Raw genomic sequence first — 20,565 nt, forward strand, 5'->3', positions numbered from 1 at the left:
ACAACAAGGTGGCATGAAGAACCTTAATGTTCCACAATGAAGCTAGGCCCAAGGCAATATTCACTATGTGGATGCAATGTCATGGGAGACTGCTGACAACAGATAGGCTTGCAAACTGGGGAATTCAAGTAAGTCCAAGATGTTGTTTATGCAATGGAGCAGATGAATCATATTTACATCTGTTTGGTGAATGCAGTTTCACTAAAACAGTATGGGAAAGGCTTATGCAATGGATACGAATTCATATGAATCCAATGCAATCTTATACACAGATGATGGCATGGGTAGTAACACAAACTAAGGGAAAATCGTGTAAGGCCAAAATAATGAAAATGGTATATACAGAACACATCTATGGGATATGGAGGGAGAGAAACAAGAGAATATTTGAAGAGACAACGAGGACTGCAGATCAAATAGCAAGAGAAGTGGCATGTGTTTGCAATATTAGAGTTCAAGAAGGAATGAGGGCACAAATGCAGCAGCTTATATTTTGAAAACAATATAGTAACTAACCAGCTTCTTGTATAGTGTTCTTATGTACTGCTCATAGTATATGATAGAGTTAGAATATATGTAAAGATTAAGTGAGTCGAGGATGACTCTACTGTTTTGTAATGATTTCATTGGTGATTAATGAAAAATATAATTACCAAAAAAAAGCATGAACGTAATCTATTTTCTTATTAAATATATTATGAGATATTTATTCATACTTCCCCCATTCAGTTCTAGCTATTTTTGTAACTGTTGAATAGGATAGAGAACTCTCTTGAGAAGAAATATTTTCGAATTACGTATAATCATACAATTGTATATATATGTGAGCACGTAAGTTTTGCCCTACGTGAATTACTCCCACAAATTCAAAACAAAACAATCTCTTTCATTGTTTGCAATTTTGTGGACTTTTCTGTTATTGTTTGCATATTGTCTGTGCATGTTTGCTTTATTTAATTAATGAAAAATACAAAAAATATGTGCATTTGCATTTAGGATTTAATTTAACATTTTAGGATTAATTAATTAATTGAGTTGTTTTATAAAAAGGAAAATCACAAAAATAGTTAACTTGCACTTTTTAGTTTTAAATTTTGATTTTTGAGTAGTTTTCTTTCAGTTAGTTTTCCTTTATTAATTATGGCAATTACTATTTGGGTTTAATTATTATTTTTGATAGGTTAATTAGGTTTTAGGATTTAATCTAGATGTTAATCTAATTTTGGAAAAAAGAAGAAAAAAAACAGAATTTTTGGGAAAAATTGAAAAGAATTGAAATAAAAGAAGAAGAGAGCTAAAATTTTGGGCCAAATCCAATAAAGACCCTAGGTCCAATCTTTTATTCCCCTATACCCGCCTGTCCCAGCCCAATACCCGTCCCCTGACCCCGTCCGTTCCCCCAACTAAATCAAACGACCCCGTTTTGTTATGCCATTTGATCTGGGCCGTCGAGGATCTTTGATCCAACGGCTCAGAAGTAGGGAGGGCTTAATATATATATGTCTGAATCGTCTCCCCCCTCTCAATCGTCTCTTTCACAGCACCCCATCTCAGAGACCCTAGAACCCTAGCCGCCCCTCTTCTCCACCACCCCAAACCCGACGACATCTCTTCCAACCACTACCAAATTAACACCCTGAAACCCCCACGCCTCCCTCATGTTAAATCCCTTATCAGTTTCCCTCGAACACCCTTGAAACCTCTCGAATCTGGATTTGAAGACGAACCCTAGAAATTCAAAAGAATCCTAAATCGAGTTTCGTTGTGTTTTCTGGTCTAAATTAATTTTATTCGTGTGTTCTTGTTAAGAACAAATGATTAACTTCAAAGTCGACTAGAACTCGGAAGGCTTGAAGACCCGTTCTGGCGCTCTGATTACCTGGAAGTTTTAAGGTACTTCCCTCTCCTTTTAAGTCAGTTTTCTTTTTACATATGTCGTCCTATGTTCTGATTCTTTTCTGGCCGTTATCTGTTTTCTTATTTTAGCTTCTTAAGGTTTGTTTTGATATGCATGTTAGTTTAAACCTCTTAGGTCATCTAGTCTGATTAATTAGGTTAGTTTCTATTTGTTAACTTCTTTAATCCCAGTCCGTTAATTGAATTTTTTAAAGTTATTCAAATTACTTCTGGTTTTTGTTTTCTTCAGTAAATTTGGCTTTGATTTGGGCCTGGGGTCATGCCTTTAGATTTCAAAATCTTGGTCTGGGTTGGGTTTTGAGTGAATTCAGCCCAGGGTCAATTTGACTCATACCCGTTTGGGCTACTTAGGTAAATAACCAGGGGTTCAGTGGTAATTTAGGGTAATTGGGTAGAAGAATCTTTTGTTAACTAACTAGGAAGCTTCCTAGAAGATAGGGTGGGGCTGTTTTGATAATTTGATGAATGCATTAAGGGTAGTTAAGCAAAAAGGAAAATTAGCTAGGGATTTCTGAGTTAAAAAACAAAATTGGAAAGGGACTAAGGGGTAAAAACTAATTCCTAAAGGCTGCCCTACTTCCTTGCCTATAAAGGCATGCTTTCTTGCATTTCAAGGGAGAGCTCAAGAGATAAAAAATACATAATTTCTGAAATGGCTGGGAAAAACATAAAAAATTTACGGTCCCATTGAGGAATTTTGTGATCCTTGGGGCTCTCACTTCTGAAATAATCTCTGAACAATCAAAAGCTAAAATGATTTGATTTTGGTTGGGTTTCAAGAGTTTGGTTCAAGTTTTGGTTGTTTTTTTATTACTGGGCATCATTTGATACTTCTGCTGGTTCAAACTTGGTTCAAAGATGGTTTTCTTTGGTTATTTTTGGGCTAACTCCATTGCTGTTGTTGTTCTGCTGTTGAACCATCAATTTTTATTTTGTTTTGAAATCCAGGTACCCCTTGGAACCATATACAACATGCGCAATGCAAACTTGTATTTGAGTGTGAAATACCATAGATACAAGTTGTATTTTGGGCCTACTTTTCTATTTCATTCATTTCTGTAATGTCCTAGATATAATCTTATATTCTACCTAGTAGAGCAGCCCTTCCCCCCTCTCTTATATTGTTAATGTCTTGCAAAATCCGTGTGTGTGCTCGTTAGTTTAATTCTGGGAATGTACAAGCATGGAGATGGTTTAAATTGAGTTGAAGTTCAATCATATAGCTTGCAGATTATTGAATTTTTTGTTTTGACATATGAGCCATGAAATTGCTATAGTAGAAGTTCAGGCTCATGCTAAGCATGTTTGTTTCATATCCGTCAAGGATCAATGTCGTTTTGGGGCTGGTTTGAATTTGTTTGATTAACATGGTTATGCAAGAAAGCAGAATTGTCTAATGGGGTTCAACATGATTATAGGATGATTACATAGTTCCGAGTTTTTTCATAAATGTTATCTATTCTGTCCTTTTGAAACAATTAAGTTCAGAAACTAAATGGATATCATGGTCATTTTTGAATCAGATTTAGCCTATTTTTATTTTGTTTGGGATCGATTTGGAGCCATCTAGTCCTTTGCTTGTGTGCTGATTATGTGGCTATAGGGATTCGATCTTGAGTCCCTGTTTGTCGTTGTACCCTGTTGCAAAATTGGGCATTCTTTTGGGCCCAGCTCAAGTCATTTAGAAATCAGGGAATTGGTAGCCCTTACAACATGGTATTGGGCTCTATTTGAGCCCAGATTTAAGATGGGAACTAGACCCACATCAACACCGCAAATAATTCTGATGTTCTGCATGCACAGAGACTCGATCCTTCGCCTATTTTCCCTGTGTTCACGATCTGGGCCTCTGTTGGGCCAATTGCTCATGTGGAATCATCATAAGCAGGTCTGCCCTTTTTAATGGGTCCTGGCACGGATTTAGGCCCCCTTCAACATCAATAGTATTTAGTTCGAGTTCATTATCAACCCATTGGTTACTAACTCAGTTTGAACATTTAATTGAAAGTAGAAAAAATAGGAATTCTCTTAGCCTTGTTAAGTAATCAATTAAGCCCATTAATTAGATTGAAGGTGAGCCATATTAGACAACGCCAATAGTTTATGGCCCTCCGAGTTTGATTTTAGTTCTTCTTTTTAATTCGGAATTGAGGTGCGTCATGCCAAACAAAGATGACAATTGCATGGCCCTCGTTTTAATTATTTTTGATTTAATCCTTAGAATCTGAGGCGTACCACCTAGTGGAATTTTCATGGCCCTGGCAAAGTTGCAAACGCGTAGTTGCTTCAGGCGCGTTGTTTAAATAATTTACCTTCCTAAACTCGGGTGCGCATTTATGTGACCCAAATCCAAATCTCAACGTTAGATAAAATGTGTTGCGAACTGTGGGTGCATTTATGTGACGTGGTTTGGAATATATTTTAAATGACATTGCAAATTTTCTTAAAAATGGTTAAAAGCGGTTATAGAGTTAAAATTGCACATAGGCTCAAAATGTTTTAAATAAGATAATTGAGCCAATTATAATAGTTGAGCGACCGTGCTAGAACCACGGAACTCGGGAATGCCTAATACCTTCTTCCGGGTTAACAGAATTCCTTACCCGGATTTCTGTGTTCGCGGATGTAAAACAGAGTCAATCTTTCCTCAATTCGGGATTTGAACCGGTGACTTGGGACACCATAAATTATCCCAAGTGGCGACTCTAATTTTAAATAAATAAATTCCGTTTCGATTGTCACTTTAAGCTGGAAAAAACTCCCTTATACACCCCTATTTTCGGGAGCGTAGGTAAAAAGGAGGTGTGACAATATGATTGATATTTCTAACTTTCATGATTGTATTTATACAAGATGCAATGTAAAAGGAAAACTCGATTTATAGTCGAACTTTTGAGGCTATAAAACCAAAAAGTATGTGAAGAAAATGAAGCATTGGAGTACTACCACAAAAATTTAAATGAGAGAATGAGGGATAGTATTTTCAGTTTTATGTGATACTATTAGGTGAATATCTTTTGTTGACCATTTAAGATTGTGGTGGGTTGAATATGATCCTTTTATACTAATTAGAGATTTTGAATTCGAGTCTAGAAATGAAAAAAGATTAGTGGGGAATGCTAGTTCGAATTAGTCGAGACTCTAATAAGAATACCAAATAAGAACCAAAATAGAATCTGTTCTTGGAAAGGACATAAAAATAGCACAGGCTAGTCAGTTTTCGGACTGATCATTCAAAAATAGCCAACGTTTGCAAAGTCATTGAAAAATAGTCACTATTTTGCTGCAACACGCAAAGTTCCAGCATAATATACTCGAGAGCGGTGCACTCGTGTATGAACTTGCAGCATATTATGCTGGAACTCCAATACACGGAAAGTTCCAGTATAATATACTGGAGATTGGAACACCGGTACTCCAATCTCAAATATATTTTGCTGGACCGGTATATTATTCTGGAACTCCAGTATAATATACTGGAGTTTCAACATAAGTATACTGGAATTCCAGTATATTATACTGGAGTATTTTTCTGGATTTTAAACAGTGTTTTCGTTCAAATTTATCTTTACATGAAAAGTGACTAAATTTCGATTACTTTTGAAACATTGGCTATTTTTGATAACCACTTATAAATCCGGCTATTTTTGAATTTCTCCCGGAAATTGATCATGTTTAATTATCTTTGTTATTCCTTTCATTAAGCACCAAAAGTTCCTTCCATTGCAAGAATAATTTGGCCTCCATACATATTTTTAACCTTTAAAATGTCGACGACTATCTCATTTTCCTTGTTGCTTATCATCTTTTTTTAATCTAAGGCGTTTGCTATTCCCATCCAATTAGTGACCAATATATATGTTATTTCCCAACCAAATAGGTTAAGAGAATTTAACTGAAATTACTCATAAAAGTGTGGTCCAAAATTAATGGCAGAATAAATAATTCGGGATAGAAAGTAGTAACCTACACTTAGCTACTTATATACTCCCTCCATTCACTTTTACTTGGCATGTATACTAAAAATAGATTTTCATTTTTATTTGTCACTTTACGTATATCAAGAGAAGACAAAAAATAATTTCCTGTTATACCCACAATATTTATTACTCATTTCAAATCATTTTCTCAAATCCAATAAAATATGCATCAATTAATATAGATATCATGGTAAATTATGCACTTCATTTATTATTTCTTAAGGGGTGTGAAAAGTCAAAACGTGCCAAGTAAAAATGAATGGAGGGAGTATTTGTTATAGGATAATGAAATACCAAATGCATGTAAGTTGCCGGTTTAAAATCATACTCCTATTTATTAAACAGTGGTTCTACATATCTTAATCATTCTTTTATGTTGAATACTATAACACAGATTACGTTCTTCAAATCGTAAGCATATATAATTTTTAATCCAATATTATTTCTTTTGTTTTGTATTTATCAGAATTCAGAATTATTAATAGTCAACTGTGCTTCTGCTAGCTAGACATCATCACATTGTTAAACTTATTAGTAGTTTGACGCTAAACTATTGTGCCATCAAAAAAATTTCTTAAATTCATTTATAATTAAAAGCGAGAAAAGAAAAATAAAAGGTTTAAGCGAAAACATAAGTACAAGATATATAACAAATATCAAAGTTGCAAATAGTCATTTAAAATAAAAACAAATATACATAAAGAAGTGGACTACAAATTATTTCATAACCTTTATGATTATATTCGTTATGCATTCTCTTTATTAGATGCATTAGGAATACTTTAAGTTAAAAGATACTAAAGAGATAATAATTTGAGGGAAAAAAATCCAGCTGGGAATATTTTGTGGAGCTTTGAGTTTTTTCAACTCATGACACTGACCTGCCAGAAATAGTAAAATCAAAGAGAAAGCGAAAACCTGGAAAAAATAGTTAAAAGAAGCCACTGTGATGATTGCTTACCCTTAAAACGGATAACAATTGAATTTATATGCCGTTTTAAGAATATGTGAGTTAATTTGACACAAATAATCATAAATGTTAGATAAATGAGGTAAATATAGAATGAATAACTAAACTAATTATGATGTTACGGTCGGGCTCGGATTTGGGCTGAACAGTAATTTTGTCCTCGATTGAACCCTTGGTTCGAAGCCAAATGTGTATGAAGAACAACAATAAAATAAGAACTTTGTGTATGAAGAACAACAATAAAATAAGAACTTTTCAATAGCTAGAAAGCAGAGAAATGAATTTGTATTGCCCCGGTATGCGTATTATAATGTGTCCTATCAAAGAAAAAATTCCCCCCGGAGAGTTTCACCCCTAGTACAAGTCTAAAAAAGGTAAAAATTCTCCTTCTTCGTTAATTATTGATTTGTAACCGCCATCGAGCGAGATACGCACAGTGATATCCGGTTGGTTCCGAATATCGCGACCCTCTATCTGTCGCCTACAATCGTTTATGCGCTTCCCGAAGTCTCATAACTCATATCAGGTTCGGGGTACGTCGTTTTATCAAGTCCGATGGCGAGCACTATAAGAAGTTCCCAGTTTCGACTTTGATCCCATATATTCGTACCTTTGCTTCGTTTGACCCACTGGGAAATCAGGGTGTGCGTTAGCCCCGATTTTACCCGTATAGAATGAGAGTGATAAAAAATTCTTAACTTAGCATTCAAATGCTATAAGATTCGATGTTCAATAACAAATTAAGATGGATTAGATATATGAATCTTCACTATGTTACTTTACCATGATCACAAAGAAAAAAAGTATACAAAAATGATGGCCCCATTTTTAAAACTTACTTCGAAGGTATCAAAACTTGGTTCTTTAACATCAGTGTTCTATGAAACAAAAGTGTTTGACAGAATTGTGTTCTGGATGAAAAACAACCATTACTAATAAATATAATCTAAATACAAATCATATGATGTTCTTTCGAAAATATTTTTTAAAAGAATTTCCATAGCCCACCTAAAAAGATGTCACTGTTCACCAACAGAAGAAGGACGACCAGTGACCTTGTCAATACCAAGACTGACTTAATTAATGGTAGGAACGGCAATTAATTTGCAACCTTTTATTTTTCTACTTTCCAGAGTCCCACCACATCTTTCTATTGTCTTTCCCATTTAAGTCCTTTTTCTTAATCTTAACGTAAATGGCATCATTATCCTCCATACCCAGCCTTCTGATATCAATAGACAAATTTTAAGGTGCTTACAAGTTTATTTTAGCCGACTTTTGCTGTCTTAAGCTCATTTGAATAAATGGAGCGATATGATCAGTAAGAATTTTTATAATCGACCCCAACTTATTGAGGTGTATTTGTTCTGTCTTAGGCTAAATAGCTACTTCTTGGACATTCAGCTTGCCAAATTAGATCAAGTTTGATAACGCAATTTTTAACGTTATGAATGATTTTTCAGTTGGAATTCCATAACTTTCTTTGGTTTTTAAAGGGCATTATATTGTTGGAAACTGTTTGCAGTTTACCAATCATAGTGAGTTTAGAAAATGAACCTTAATTGAGAAAAAGAATTTCCTCCAAAATACACCCTTACAATAAAATTAAAATCTTCTTTAACTTTAATTGAGTTACAGAGTTTGTCTATTCGATGTAAAGAAAGTAAGTAGGGAATTTCCATTTGGACAATATCTAGTTTAACTGGAATAAATATATATATCCGCAAGTTCAAAGTAGAAGAGAGTATTTGAAAATTTTAAGTTGTGTTCAAACGAATTTCACTTGGAAAAAGAAAGTTGAAGATTTACTACTATAACTTGAAATACTCCTCAAACGAGCATTTCAGTATTTGCAAATACTAATAGCTACTGAACTTGAGTATGCTATCCCCCAAATATCATGATATTTGATACAGAGCAGAAGCAATGTTGTAAAACCAGAATATGTAAGGCATGTTCACAATCCTACAACTCCATACATTCCCTATCTTTTGTTACAAGTGATTAACTTAACCACAAGTCATGATCTTATAGTAACTAGGCTACAACTTATAATCAACAGCACAGCCTCTTTAAAAAAATTCTATGATTTTAACATCCTATACATAATGTGTAAGTGGGCAGCTGTGGGGAATAATAATGTACAAACACCTCAAATGAAATAACACATTGCAAATAGTAATGGTACATGAACTGAGGAGGAAGACGACGAGGCTGAAACCGATCCTCTTTGGTGATAAAATAGCAGGAGCATTCCACAATTCAGAAAGACAAAGGAGGGAAATCATCTTCATCTTTTAGATGGTATGATGATGACTTGAGAGCAAGCCTGAATTTGTAAAAGCAAGCTTAGAAGGTTTGTGATTGAATACTGTACGACTTACTATTCAAAGGTGCTCGTACCTATCAAGATCCTTACTAAAAACAGAATTTGACCTCTGCATCCCTGGTATCGGAGATACTGGGCTGGTCTGTCGAGTAGGTGGAGAGACAGGTTTTTCTTGCCTTGTTCTTTCGGAGATGCTCGTTCCCAGAGGCACCAGGCCAACAGAACCAAACTCAACCACTCCCTCCGACTGTACAACCAGAGCAGTCATGCTACTACGGTGTCCTCTCCCACGAGGGGAAAATAAAGGGTGGACATCGCTTTGATCAGCAGAAGATTCAGGCTGTGGCTGCTCATGGAAGCTTCTCTCAAGTGTGTGCATCTCCGTGAAAGTCGCCCGGCCATTAGTTCGGGGAGATCTCAATCCTGCTTGATGTCTACCCTTCACCATTGACGGCCTATAACCTTGTGGAGGACGATTCTGCAAATGTTAAGCCACAAAGAACTTATCAAACAGGGAAGATTATTTTTGCTCACAATAGAAAGAGTTGCATGCATGGGTCTGACCCACATGTGCAATGACTATTGCACTTGATCTGCACCGCTTTCAATAAACAACAAGTATAACATGAGTATACCAAGTTTGGGAAGTAAGTCCCAGTTCCCCGTGGCTTTGGCATCTCTTCCAAGGCATAAGGCATGCCATGTACTAACATTGGGTTTATGGTATAGAAGGCTTGACTTGGGATAACACCATTTGTACTACCATGAGAAAAACCATTCCTTTTCATATATGACGGTTGCTGAGCAGCTTCCCATGAATACTTGATGTGAAATGGAGACGGTGGTGCTGGAGGTACAGGCAGATTCGAGGCATATTCATAACACCAGCGGCCATACTGCAAATAGTTGAAGTAATTGTCATAGTCCCCACTTAGATCAGACAAAGCTTTCGAAGGAATCCCAGCACCATTTGTTGAGGCCAAATCCCAGTTCAAATCTTCAGAGCAACCATATGCTTTTGGTGTAGAAGAGACAGCTTCTTTAACATCCAATACAGTCTGCTTCAAGCCATCGACAGTAAAGTCCCTTCCCTCATCAGACGTAGGCAGCGATGACCCAGATGAAACTCTCTTCTCATTTTTCATCTCCCCATTGCACACAAGGGAGTTGGTGAAATAAAGATGAGGTGCATGATAAGGCATGGCCTTAGTTGTTGATTGGCACTTTTTGCTACTTGAATCAGTAAGTTGAGGAATATGAGTAGATATTGAAAGGCCATTCTCCATGGAGCTGGCAAGATCTGCTGCATCCCCAGAAAGACGGTAACCCAAAGGGCTCCCCTTTTCATGGCTATCTGTAATGCTTTTATGATGTCCATCTTCTCTGCAACAAGATTCATCAGGATTGAGCCTAAAAATTCCGCTATCACTGGCAGAATTCAAATCAGAATTTATTCGTGATGGTTCAAAATCTGGAGCAGGAGATGCAGGACAGAAGCCATTGATCATATCTTGAACATCAGGCCTCTCTCCGCTACCATGCCGATCCATAGTATTAGGAAAAAACTTATAAAGTTCCTCCGCAATTTTATCCTCAGACTGGATAAGTATACTGCCCAGCTTCCTAGCCCCATAACTGAAAGCACTTCGTATTCGGAAGAAATTCCCTGCACAACACCCAGACATCCATCATATAACACATCACTGTTGGATAAGGAAAACAACGTCTTGGACGACTACTGGTCTAATGTCCAAAATCAATTCTACAACCAAACCCGTCTTTCTTCTGAAGCTAGTTGTTTGGAATGAGATAATCTGGAAATGCTAGGAATTATCTGATTATGTTTTTTTTTTATACTCATCTCAAAAAGAATTAATCTGAACCCACTGGGTCTAATCTGGTTTTACTTTGATGCAAATCCATTCTATGGTCTGCAAAAAGTTCGATTGACCTTTTTTTGGTAAGATGCAAATTGTTCGATTGAATTGAGCCTAACCCTCCCCCTGTATCTAAGAAATACCGCATGTCGGATAGTATTAATACTTATTCCATATCTGATACCAGCATATAATCCATTGATTACCATGAGGATTATACTGCAGTAACAAAGAGGATAGAGAATATGTTCAAGAGACCTTTTACCTTGACTAACACTGCGACCAAGATTGTTATTTTCCTTTAGAGGATCAATTATGTTAAGATGCTTTCGCAGAAATGTCCGGGAATTCGAATCACCGCCTTTAGAAGGCACCGAAAACATGTCGAGACAATATCTAACAAAATCATTGCTGAGCAGTAAATCACCACCATCTGTTTCAGGCATCTCAACTGCATGAGGAAAGAAAATCATTGGAACCAAACAAAAAGTCATGGGATCAGTACATACTGCAATGCCGGAACATGTTGCTTACCAACAGATTCTGGTAAAGAGGATATGCGAACAGGCCCAGTTAGACTAACACAACAGTTTTCCCAATCGAACTTGCTAAAGTAGTCCAAAAATTTATAAAGAACCTAAAATTCACCATATCAGTCATTAGGCTCACCAATATATCAAATAGAAATAGGAAATATCAGCAGTTATGCCAGGAGAACTCACTGCTAAGGGGCCATCTAGTGTTGAGTGAAAAAAATGGAAGATGTATAGAACCAAAGTTTCTAAGGCATAAGTAGAAATCAAGCCATGATGAGCACCAAGAATCCGGCTTTCATAATAACACCAAGTTTTTATCAAGATAATGCTGCGCTTAAATAGATGATCCTTTCCAATGAGGCGATCAACCTGTAAAAGTAAGCAGAACCCACATCAGTGAAATGTACGTTTGCTTTCACAAACAAAAGGATCAAAGGCAATATAGAAACCAAAGTTGATTCAGAGTAATCTCATTTTCCTCCTTCCCACCCCAACCCCAACCCCTGATGCCTTCCCAGGGGATGACAAAAGAAACAAGAAAAGCTTAGGGCAATGGGAACATCAACATCTTCTCAGTTCCAATAGTCGTGATTTCATCAATTTATAATCTCTTTAAACCGTGAAATAGTTTGTATTTCCAACCGAGGTCTACTTAAAGTACTTTCACCAAAATTTTCTCATCGTTCAGAGAAAAGATCAGAAGAGCACATTCGCACATTGTCAATACTAAAACGTCTTCTATCACCTTATCATAAAAAGAAAGTCTTATCAATCAATATTCATAAGTATCCCACTCTCACATATGATTTTAACACTTCCAAAATGGATAAAGAATCTGCATTTGCAACACCATTCCCCTTCTTTCTCTTATGAATATTGGTTACCTTGCCTTCTTTTTATTCTAAAACACAAGAATACACCTACAAATCTTCTGTCCCAACATCACGATTGTTGAAAATTCGTCTTGGTTTGGAATTTGGATGCAAGAATTCTGCTCCGTATTCTCGGAGACAAAACAAAGGAAGTTTGCCTGACGAAAAGCAAATATTGCAATAATATTCTCAGCATTATCTCATCCTATGTCCTGAATCACAACTTGTATTGATGATATATCATCCTATTGCATTCACCAAGTTTATCTTTACTTTCTAGAGGGAGGTGCGGACCTTTCAAGAATAAGGCAAACAATAAGTAGAAAGAAAAGAAGTACAATTTCAACTTTGACAATTTTTTTGATGTACAATTTTCAGCCTTGCAAAATTGAAGTGCTTTAGATTCAAAGGCTAAAATATTTTACTTGAGTTGGGCAAGCAGGGAAGATAGAAGAAGATTCCAGTACAAGTTAGTTTAGTGCATCAAGGTCCATAACCAGCTACATAGGAAGGAATGATATAATTATAATAACAGATCAAATCAACCAATTAATTCAGCCCCATGTTCTTCAGCAACCATTGAGCCCAGATTTTTCAAGGTTGCATCAACTATCTTTTAGTACTTGAACATTTAGCAGAATAACACAATCAACTAAACATGGAGTGGATGTTTCAACAGTTCAACGACCACTTCCTAAAATAGAGAAGAGGATTAAGTCTCAGAATATCCCTACCTGCTCAAGAAAGCAGAGAGTACAAAGACCGCCTATTTGGTTGAAGGAAATATCAACAACTATGTTCTGCACAATGCATTTTACAAGTTTAACCTGCCATATGAGAATAAAACATCAGGAAGACAAGAAGTAGCTTAGTATTCAATAAATAAATAAAAGATAAGAATTTGCAAGGAACAGGAGAATGAAGTTGGTGATGCATGAGTAACATACAGAGAATAATGCAGGAGATGATACTAGACTGCAATTTCACAATACAGCTTGGGCCTTAATATGTTCCCTTCTTAAAATAATTTGCAAGCCCTCTGAAACAGTGGCGGATGCTGTGATAAGTTGAAGGGTAGAGAAATGGAGGCCAAGAAAAGGAGATACGAGATGCAGCTCTTTCTAGACGATTTAGCTAAAAAGGATCAGCCACAACTTTAGGAGTGGAGAGACCAGTATAGAAAGTCAATGTTGTTCTTTTATTTCATTTGCACGTTTGGTTTAAAGATTCCTTTTTGCATCGATAGGTGGTCGTACTTTGAAAACTTCAGAGGAGTTTCTGTGTAAAGTTGATATAGTCTAGGTGTGCTCTTTAATAAAAAGATCTTGATTTATCCCCATCCCCAATAAGGCAAAAAAAGAACTTGCAATGACAAATAGGTCTTCCTCAAATATTGTTGCCAGAAGCATAATTAGTAAGCCCAGATCACAAAGGCAACAGAGGTATTTGGGCTGTTATGAAAAAGCTACCAAAGGATCGAAAAGGAAAGGAAAGGCAAAGAGCTATAAACCTAATGCAAGAATAAAAAATACAGCTAACATAGATCTGCTATATCATGGTAAATGAACGTGGAAATAAAAAATGCGGATGGTGATGATTCGGATACTTCAGTAGATCAATTATCAATACAAACTAAAGCTCGTTTAACCTAACTCATCCACAACTGACATCCACAGGCAACCTGGATCTTCTAGCTTCTTCAATAAGAACATAATAGAAATAAAATCAATTTTCTCATGCAACCAGAGAAACGAATAGAAATAAAATCAATTTTCTCATGCAACCAGAGAAACATTTTAGACAAAGGTCCACTTAAAATATATTGTTGCATGCAGCACAAGTAAAAGGTTTACTTATTTCTCATAAGAGAAGGCCTTTCAAAAATTCAACATTTAAGTACCAATATCAACCTTATCTTTCTTTGTAAGGGGGAAACACCTCAAAAATAAAACAATTTTGACAGAAACTGCTTATAACATATTGAAAGGTACAATTGAAATAAATTTAGCACCTCAGCGCGAATCATCTGCACGTCTTTTACGACGAATTCTGCAGCTTTATTTTGATCTTCTGCTTCAAGTACAGATACCATATCATTAGCCAAGGCATCCTCAAAATTTGTGCCACCAAATGCGGTCAAATCAATATCTCCATCAGGAAGATAGGTCTTTAATGGGACAGAACCATAAGGGAAAACCTGTAATAAGTTCCAAGAAAATATTCATTTAAGAGTTGGATCAATGCACCAAAACTAACATGTGTCTGCAAAAATAGAACTATGAAAACATTATGATTGCAAATTTCCCCATTTAGAAAGCTAGTGGCCGGAGCCCCCCCCCCCCCCCCCCGGCTAATTTCAAGTGACAAAGGTTAAAGGACTTGTGACTTAGGTCACAGGTTCAAGCCATGTACCATGTGAACTAAGCCTAATATTTAAGTGGAAAAGGGTAGAAGGGAAGTGGTTGGTCCTAAGGTTGGCTCTATACGGCTCTCTCGGTCATCAAACAAAAAAAAAGTCGCCAGAGAAGTACCAACAAAAATGCGCATAAAGAATCTTTTCATTTAGTAAAAAAAAACTCCAAAACAAATACTCCCTCCGTTTCAACTTATGCGAACCTAATTCCTTTTTAGTCCATGCCAAAAAGAATGACCCCTTTCCATATTTGGAATAAATTTGACTTTATGCGATGATTTATAGCCACACAAAATATATGTGCCTCATTTTACACCACAAGTTCAAAAGTTCACTTTTTCTTAAACTCTGTGCCTAGTCAAATAGGTTCACATAAATTGAAACAGAGGGAGTACAAATGGTTTATATAAGATGTGTCAAAAGAGATTCTTTCACCAATTTCCCTAACCCTAGCTGCCTCTTCCCTCCACCGAAGTTATCCCCCTTAAACCTGAACTGGTAATATACTTCAAAAAGACAACTCAAATTAGAAATGACACTATTTCACCAGTACCTATAGTTAAGCATGCTCCCATCTGCCATCAAAACCATTAGATAAATAAACCTACATTAGTAATATACTTGAAATGGAAGCAATCACCTAACACGGTTAAAATTTTCACACTGCCTAGCTATCTTCTTTGGACCATTTCTTGATTTGTGCATGTCATGCTTGTTCAGTGGCATGCTAATCTTCTCTGTATGTTCCAATTTTAGTGGATGTTCCCGAAGGGACATGTCTAGCTATCTTCTTTTTGTTGACAAGTGGTCTCTTGTCATATAGGGTTTAGTCCGGAGTCATTCTAGTCTAACTATACTTTCTTGATTATAGTAGTGCATTCGAAAATAAGTTTTGCTATGGATACACAATTGGGACACTTGAACCATCAATCTAAAACCACAAATGCACCAGGGCCACTACGATTCGCAGAAGCACTAGCAAATTAAAACTGCAACCTTATCAGATGATTTAGTAGCGATTCTGGAATGCTAAATATAGCAATTCAAATCACTATCCCCCTGTTTACCATTTACTAGATCTTTTGACTTTAAATCCAACTAAATTTAAGAAAATGCCATGCGAATCATCTTTTCTTATTCCTTCTCAAAAAACAAATCATCTATTCTTACTAATTTTGCCATGTTATACCTTAAATATTTCATCCAAATTAGAAAAGAAAAAAGTTATCTAAATTACGCCCCGAAGGCTTTGGTTCAATGATAAGAGCGCAGCGCGTGATGTGTGGGCTAGGCTTTTGTCACAAGTTCGACCTCTACCACGGATCAAAGTCTGATATTTAAGGGGAGAATGGTAGAGTATCTACCAAGTGTCAAACGGTATGCCTGTTGGACCTCGAGAATTTCTCTATGATTAAAAAAGAAAAGGTGAAGCTACTCCTAAAAAACTGTGTTTGACAAATTGTCATTATCGTTCCATAAACCGAAGCAATATATGTATTAGGTAATATCGGCATATAACTCTTCTCCCTTTTCTTCTGTTCTAAACCCTACACCCACCCTACCCCTTCGTGAGCGCCTTTTCTTGTTAATACTCTGACTTTACACCACCATTATTCTGCTCATTTGTTTAATAAAATATAGTAACGGCATCGACAACCAATGAGTAAGCTTATATGTAAACAAAACAAGTACTAAACCTGGTCATGAATACACCCAGTCAATAAATATACCACTTACTGGATGAGTTGCATTGATCAAAATTCTCACTTAAATAAACTGGACTTCAATCTCAAATGGTTAGAATTTCATTCTTCATACTGCCTAGCTATCTTCTTTTTGTTGACAAGTGTTGTATCTTGTCATCTAAGTTTTAGTCTGGAGACTTTTTAGTCTAATTGTACTTTCTTGATTATAGTATTGCATTTGAAAGGAGGTTTTACGATTGATAAACAATTTGGACACCTGAACCATCAATCTAGCACCATGCATGCACCAGCATAACCACGATTCAAAGATGTGCCGAAAAATTTAAGCCGCAACCTCATTGATTTAGTAGCGATTTTGAAATGCTAAATTTAGCAATCTAATATTTTACCATTTACTAGCATCAAACTTATTAACTTAGCTATTCTATACCATAAATATTCCATCTAAATTAAGAAAAAAATGTGATCTAAATAATGACTCCAAGGCTTTGGTTGAACGATAAGAGCGCAACTTTGACATGCCTAATCAGTAACATATTTACTTTTCATATCAGCCAAGGTAGCTAACTTCATTTTGTTGACAAGTGGTGTATCTTGTCATCTAGGGTTTAGTCCAGAGGCTTTCTAGTCAAATTATACTTTCTTGATTATAGTAGTGCATTTGAACGGAAGTTCTGCCATGGATAAACATTTTGGATACTAGTACCATCGATCTACCACCATCCACCGTAACCACAGTTCACAGATGCACTAGAAAATTAAAATTGCAACTTCATGAGATGATTTAGTAGCGACATTTAGAAATCAAAATCATTGTCCTCTTATTTTTACCATTTCCTAGCATCTTTTGACTTTAAATCCTACTTAACTAAAGCAAAATGTGATGCTAATCATCTTTATTTATTAACTTTACTATTTTATACCTTAAATATTCCATCTAAATTAAGAAGAAAAAAGGTGATCTAAATAATGCCCCCAAGGCTTAGGTTAAACAATAAGATGCAACGCGTGATATGTGGGCAGGCGTTCGTCACGAGTTCAAACCCTATCACGGACCAAATGTTTGGTATTTCAATGGAGAAGTATAGAGGGATCTAACAAGTTCCAATGTGTCAGTTGGCCTTCGCGAATTTCTCGGTTATCCAAGAAAAACAATAGAAGCCTACTCCTAAAAAAGTTGCATTTTAGGACAAATTGCGACCCCGTTCCCATTTCATATATCGAAGCAATCTACATATTAAGGTCATATTGGCAATCAAACAACTTTTTTTCTTTGATTGATAAGGATCAAACAAACAACTAATTTTAACACTCTAAACATAATATGAACCTTGCACCTCTACCCAGATACACAAGACTTCCCAATGTTAAGAACATTCGAGTGAGATTTCTTACGGCTAACATAAATTTCAAGTTAGAAAACTTACTACTACAGAAATTGCAATAACAATAAATTGTATAAGTCAAAGTAGCATTAATGACTCTGACTTACAAACCCATGCTTATCTAACGGACCATGCACCAGCCTGCCTAAGCACAGTGTTATTAAAAGCAGAAGAGGAAGGTGACAAGGTCCATGGGGTTTAAAGCAAAAAATGAAGTGCATGCTCTTTTGAAGTGAAGCCCATAACTCACGACATTAAAGAGTTACCAAACATAAATGAGTTTAGTACTATAATGATCAAATTGAATAACTAATTTAGTATCCAATATATCCAACTTCTCAAAGTTGAGATTCAAAGAACTGTCCGCTTCTTGTTGGGATCACTTTGAGCTGATCTGTCTGAAGCACACATTTCTATGACATGCATGGTTTCACCTATGAAGCGACAACCCATCGCTTTCCATCGCTAGCTTTCTGCCTCGGCATCTAAGCAGTAGGCCCAAGTTTATCACTTTGTACTTGCCAAGGCATACCTCCCCCAATGAACACATGAACACGACATCCATACAAATTATAGACCTACATCGTAAATCATGAAAATTCACTAGCAGTAATAAATTGCTATCCAGTCAATAACCATGAGCACACAATGCAGAGAAAGACAAACATCATAAACGCAACTAGTTCAAAGACGAGCATAGGTGGTTCTAGCATATAAGCAGCGGGTGCATGTGCACCCACTATATTTACATGTGAATTTAGACTAGACAATCAAATGAACCAATAACATTAAGCTCCAAGTGGCACATCCCAAACATAACAATTAAACAAAGAACAAAAACATTTATACATAAGAGGTTTAAGTCAAAAGCTAAAATATGCATGTTAATGAAAACTCAGTACCTCACACCCAAGACAACCTCCGATCAACCTCTGAACATAATCAATAACAGCTCGTCTCCGGTCTTCGGACACAGCAGTGGGCTGGACTACCCGAATAATGTTCTGGGTCGCTTTCTCTGCCTTGGCCCACCTCTCAGGCCCAATATCAGATACACTTGGGTTTGACAATACCGCTGAAGAAGATAACAAGAAGAACGTCGACGGCGACGGTGCTGGTATCTCCTCCTCCTCTGTTACTGAAACGCCGTCGTTTGGTTCCCTAAACTCGCCCATGAAAATCCTAAAAATACAATCTTTTTATATTATATTATAACATCCAAATCATGAATTTGCTAATTTTGATCAGAAACAACGGAGAAAATGGATTCAATCAAACAAGAATTGGAAGTCCCAGAAAAAGAAATAAAGTGAAGAATGGAAAGATTCTATCTTTTTCTCTCTCTCTCTCTATATGCAAAAGGGGGAATTTTAAAGGAAAGGGAAAAGATCCAAGATAAAACACAAACCAATATGAAAGTTGAAACTTTCAAGAAAAGCTAAAAAATAAATGAAGAGTTTTTGGGGAGACTGGTTTTTCAAATCCTGGTGATTTTAGGGTAGATTTCTTTGTTTATTTTGGTCTCAGAACCTGGGGTTTTTAATTTATTTATTTCTTTATTACGTTTCAAACAAAAGCAAAAAAAAACATGCTTTGAAAAGAAATCGCTAATTTTGTCGTCTTTGAGCTTGAGTTATATAGTACATTATGTATAAATATTATTAGATCACTCAAAGGACGTATACATGTAAATATTGGATTTATAATCTTACAAATAAAATAAAATAAAAAAATAATTGAGATGATATAAAATTCCTTACACTTAAATTGTAATATGTTATGTTGAACTCTCTTTTTTTGTTTGGGGATGGGGGTAATTTTCTTTTTCTTTTTTCTGGGTGGGGGGGGGGGGGTATTTGAGATTCAGGTAAGGATGTAATGTGTGAGTAAATTTGTTTGTTACCTTCTCTACTCCCTGGTAAAAATAATTGATTACTAGCACCATAAATTTTACTACTTATATTACTCCTTCAAACCCTAATTGGAAAACAGATCCCTCTCTCACCTACTCTCTCTTGATGGCTTTTATAGTAACATAAAAAAAGAAAATGAAGGTAATTGAACCCTTTTTTTCTTTTTGTTTTATTTCCCTTATTTGGAAGGTAAAAAATAAATGATGAATGTTTCATATGGTCTCAAAGGTCAGCAATGTGGAAAATGGTCCCATTGGCGTGTTTGTACTTTGTAAGAACTAAGAAGTTATTTTCTGATTTCTGCCTTTGACTATAATTTGAGGAAGTGCTTTGCTATTGGCGATTGGATCTTTTGGTATATGGGCCAGGCCAGGCCCAACAGCAAAAAACTCGTAAGTACAAATAGCACGGGCTAGCCAGTTTCCGGACTAGTTATTTAAAAATAGCCAACGTTTGCCAAGTCATTGAAAATAGCCACTATTTTGCTGCAACAAAGAGCGGTCCAGCATAATATACTGGAGTTCGGTGTATCTGTGTATGAACTTCCAGCATATTATACTGGACCGGTATACTTTACTGGAACTCCGATATATTATGCTGGAGTTCTAGTAAACTTATGCTGGAACTCCATTATATTATGCTGGAGTTCCAATATACTTAGGCTGAA

At 36.1% G+C, this 20,565-nt stretch overlaps 1 protein-coding gene and 1 non-coding gene across 3 annotated transcripts; both read right to left on the bottom strand.

Annotated features, from left to right (window-relative positions):
* Nucleotides 1-8,821: 8,821 nt before the first annotated feature.
* Nucleotides 8,822-19,515, bottom strand: LOC104215769 (uncharacterized). Of its 2 annotated transcripts, XM_009765661.2 has the most exons (9): nt 18,888-19,514; nt 14,493-14,678; nt 13,216-13,308; nt 11,796-11,978; nt 11,608-11,710; nt 11,339-11,524; nt 9,832-10,862; nt 9,271-9,674; nt 8,822-9,196 (listed from the first exon to the last, which is right to left on the bottom strand). In XM_009765661.2, the coding sequence occupies exons 1-9, from the start codon at nt 19,158-19,160 to the stop codon at nt 9,130-9,132; spliced, it is 2,526 nt and encodes an 841-aa protein (XP_009763963.1). In that variant the 5' UTR covers nt 19,161-19,514; the 3' UTR covers nt 8,822-9,129. The 2 variants fall into 2 exon arrangements, with proteins under 2 accessions (XP_009763963.1, XP_009763966.1); XM_009765664.2 differs by lacking the exon at nt 8,822-9,196 and having other exon boundaries at nt 9,519-9,674; nt 9,960-10,862; nt 18,888-19,515.
* Nucleotides 15,569-15,669, bottom strand: LOC138874303 (U6 spliceosomal RNA). The gene has a single exon (XR_011401342.1). It is a non-coding gene; the product is annotated as a U6 spliceosomal RNA (small nuclear RNA).
* Nucleotides 19,516-20,565: the final 1,050 nt, after the last annotated feature.

This window comes from Nicotiana sylvestris, chromosome 7 (assembly GCF_000393655.2).
Source record: "Nicotiana sylvestris chromosome 7, ASM39365v2, whole genome shotgun sequence".
Taxonomy (NCBI): Eukaryota; Viridiplantae; Streptophyta; class Magnoliopsida; order Solanales; family Solanaceae; genus Nicotiana; species Nicotiana sylvestris.

Excerpts from the sequence above, each read along its gene's own strand:
- LOC104215769 (XM_009765661.2), bottom strand. The coding sequence starts at position 19,160 with ATGGGCGAGTTTAGGGAACCAAACGACGGCGTTTCAGTAACAGAGGAG. Across the intron at positions 14,679-18,887 it reads GAGGTTGTCTTGGGTGTGAG|GTTTTCCCTTATGGTTCTGT; the intron begins GTACTGAGTTTT and ends AACTTATTACAG. Across the intron at positions 13,309-14,492 it reads TGCAGATGATTCGCGCTGAG|GTTAAACTTGTAAAATGCAT; the intron begins GTGCTAAATTTA and ends CTCATATGGCAG.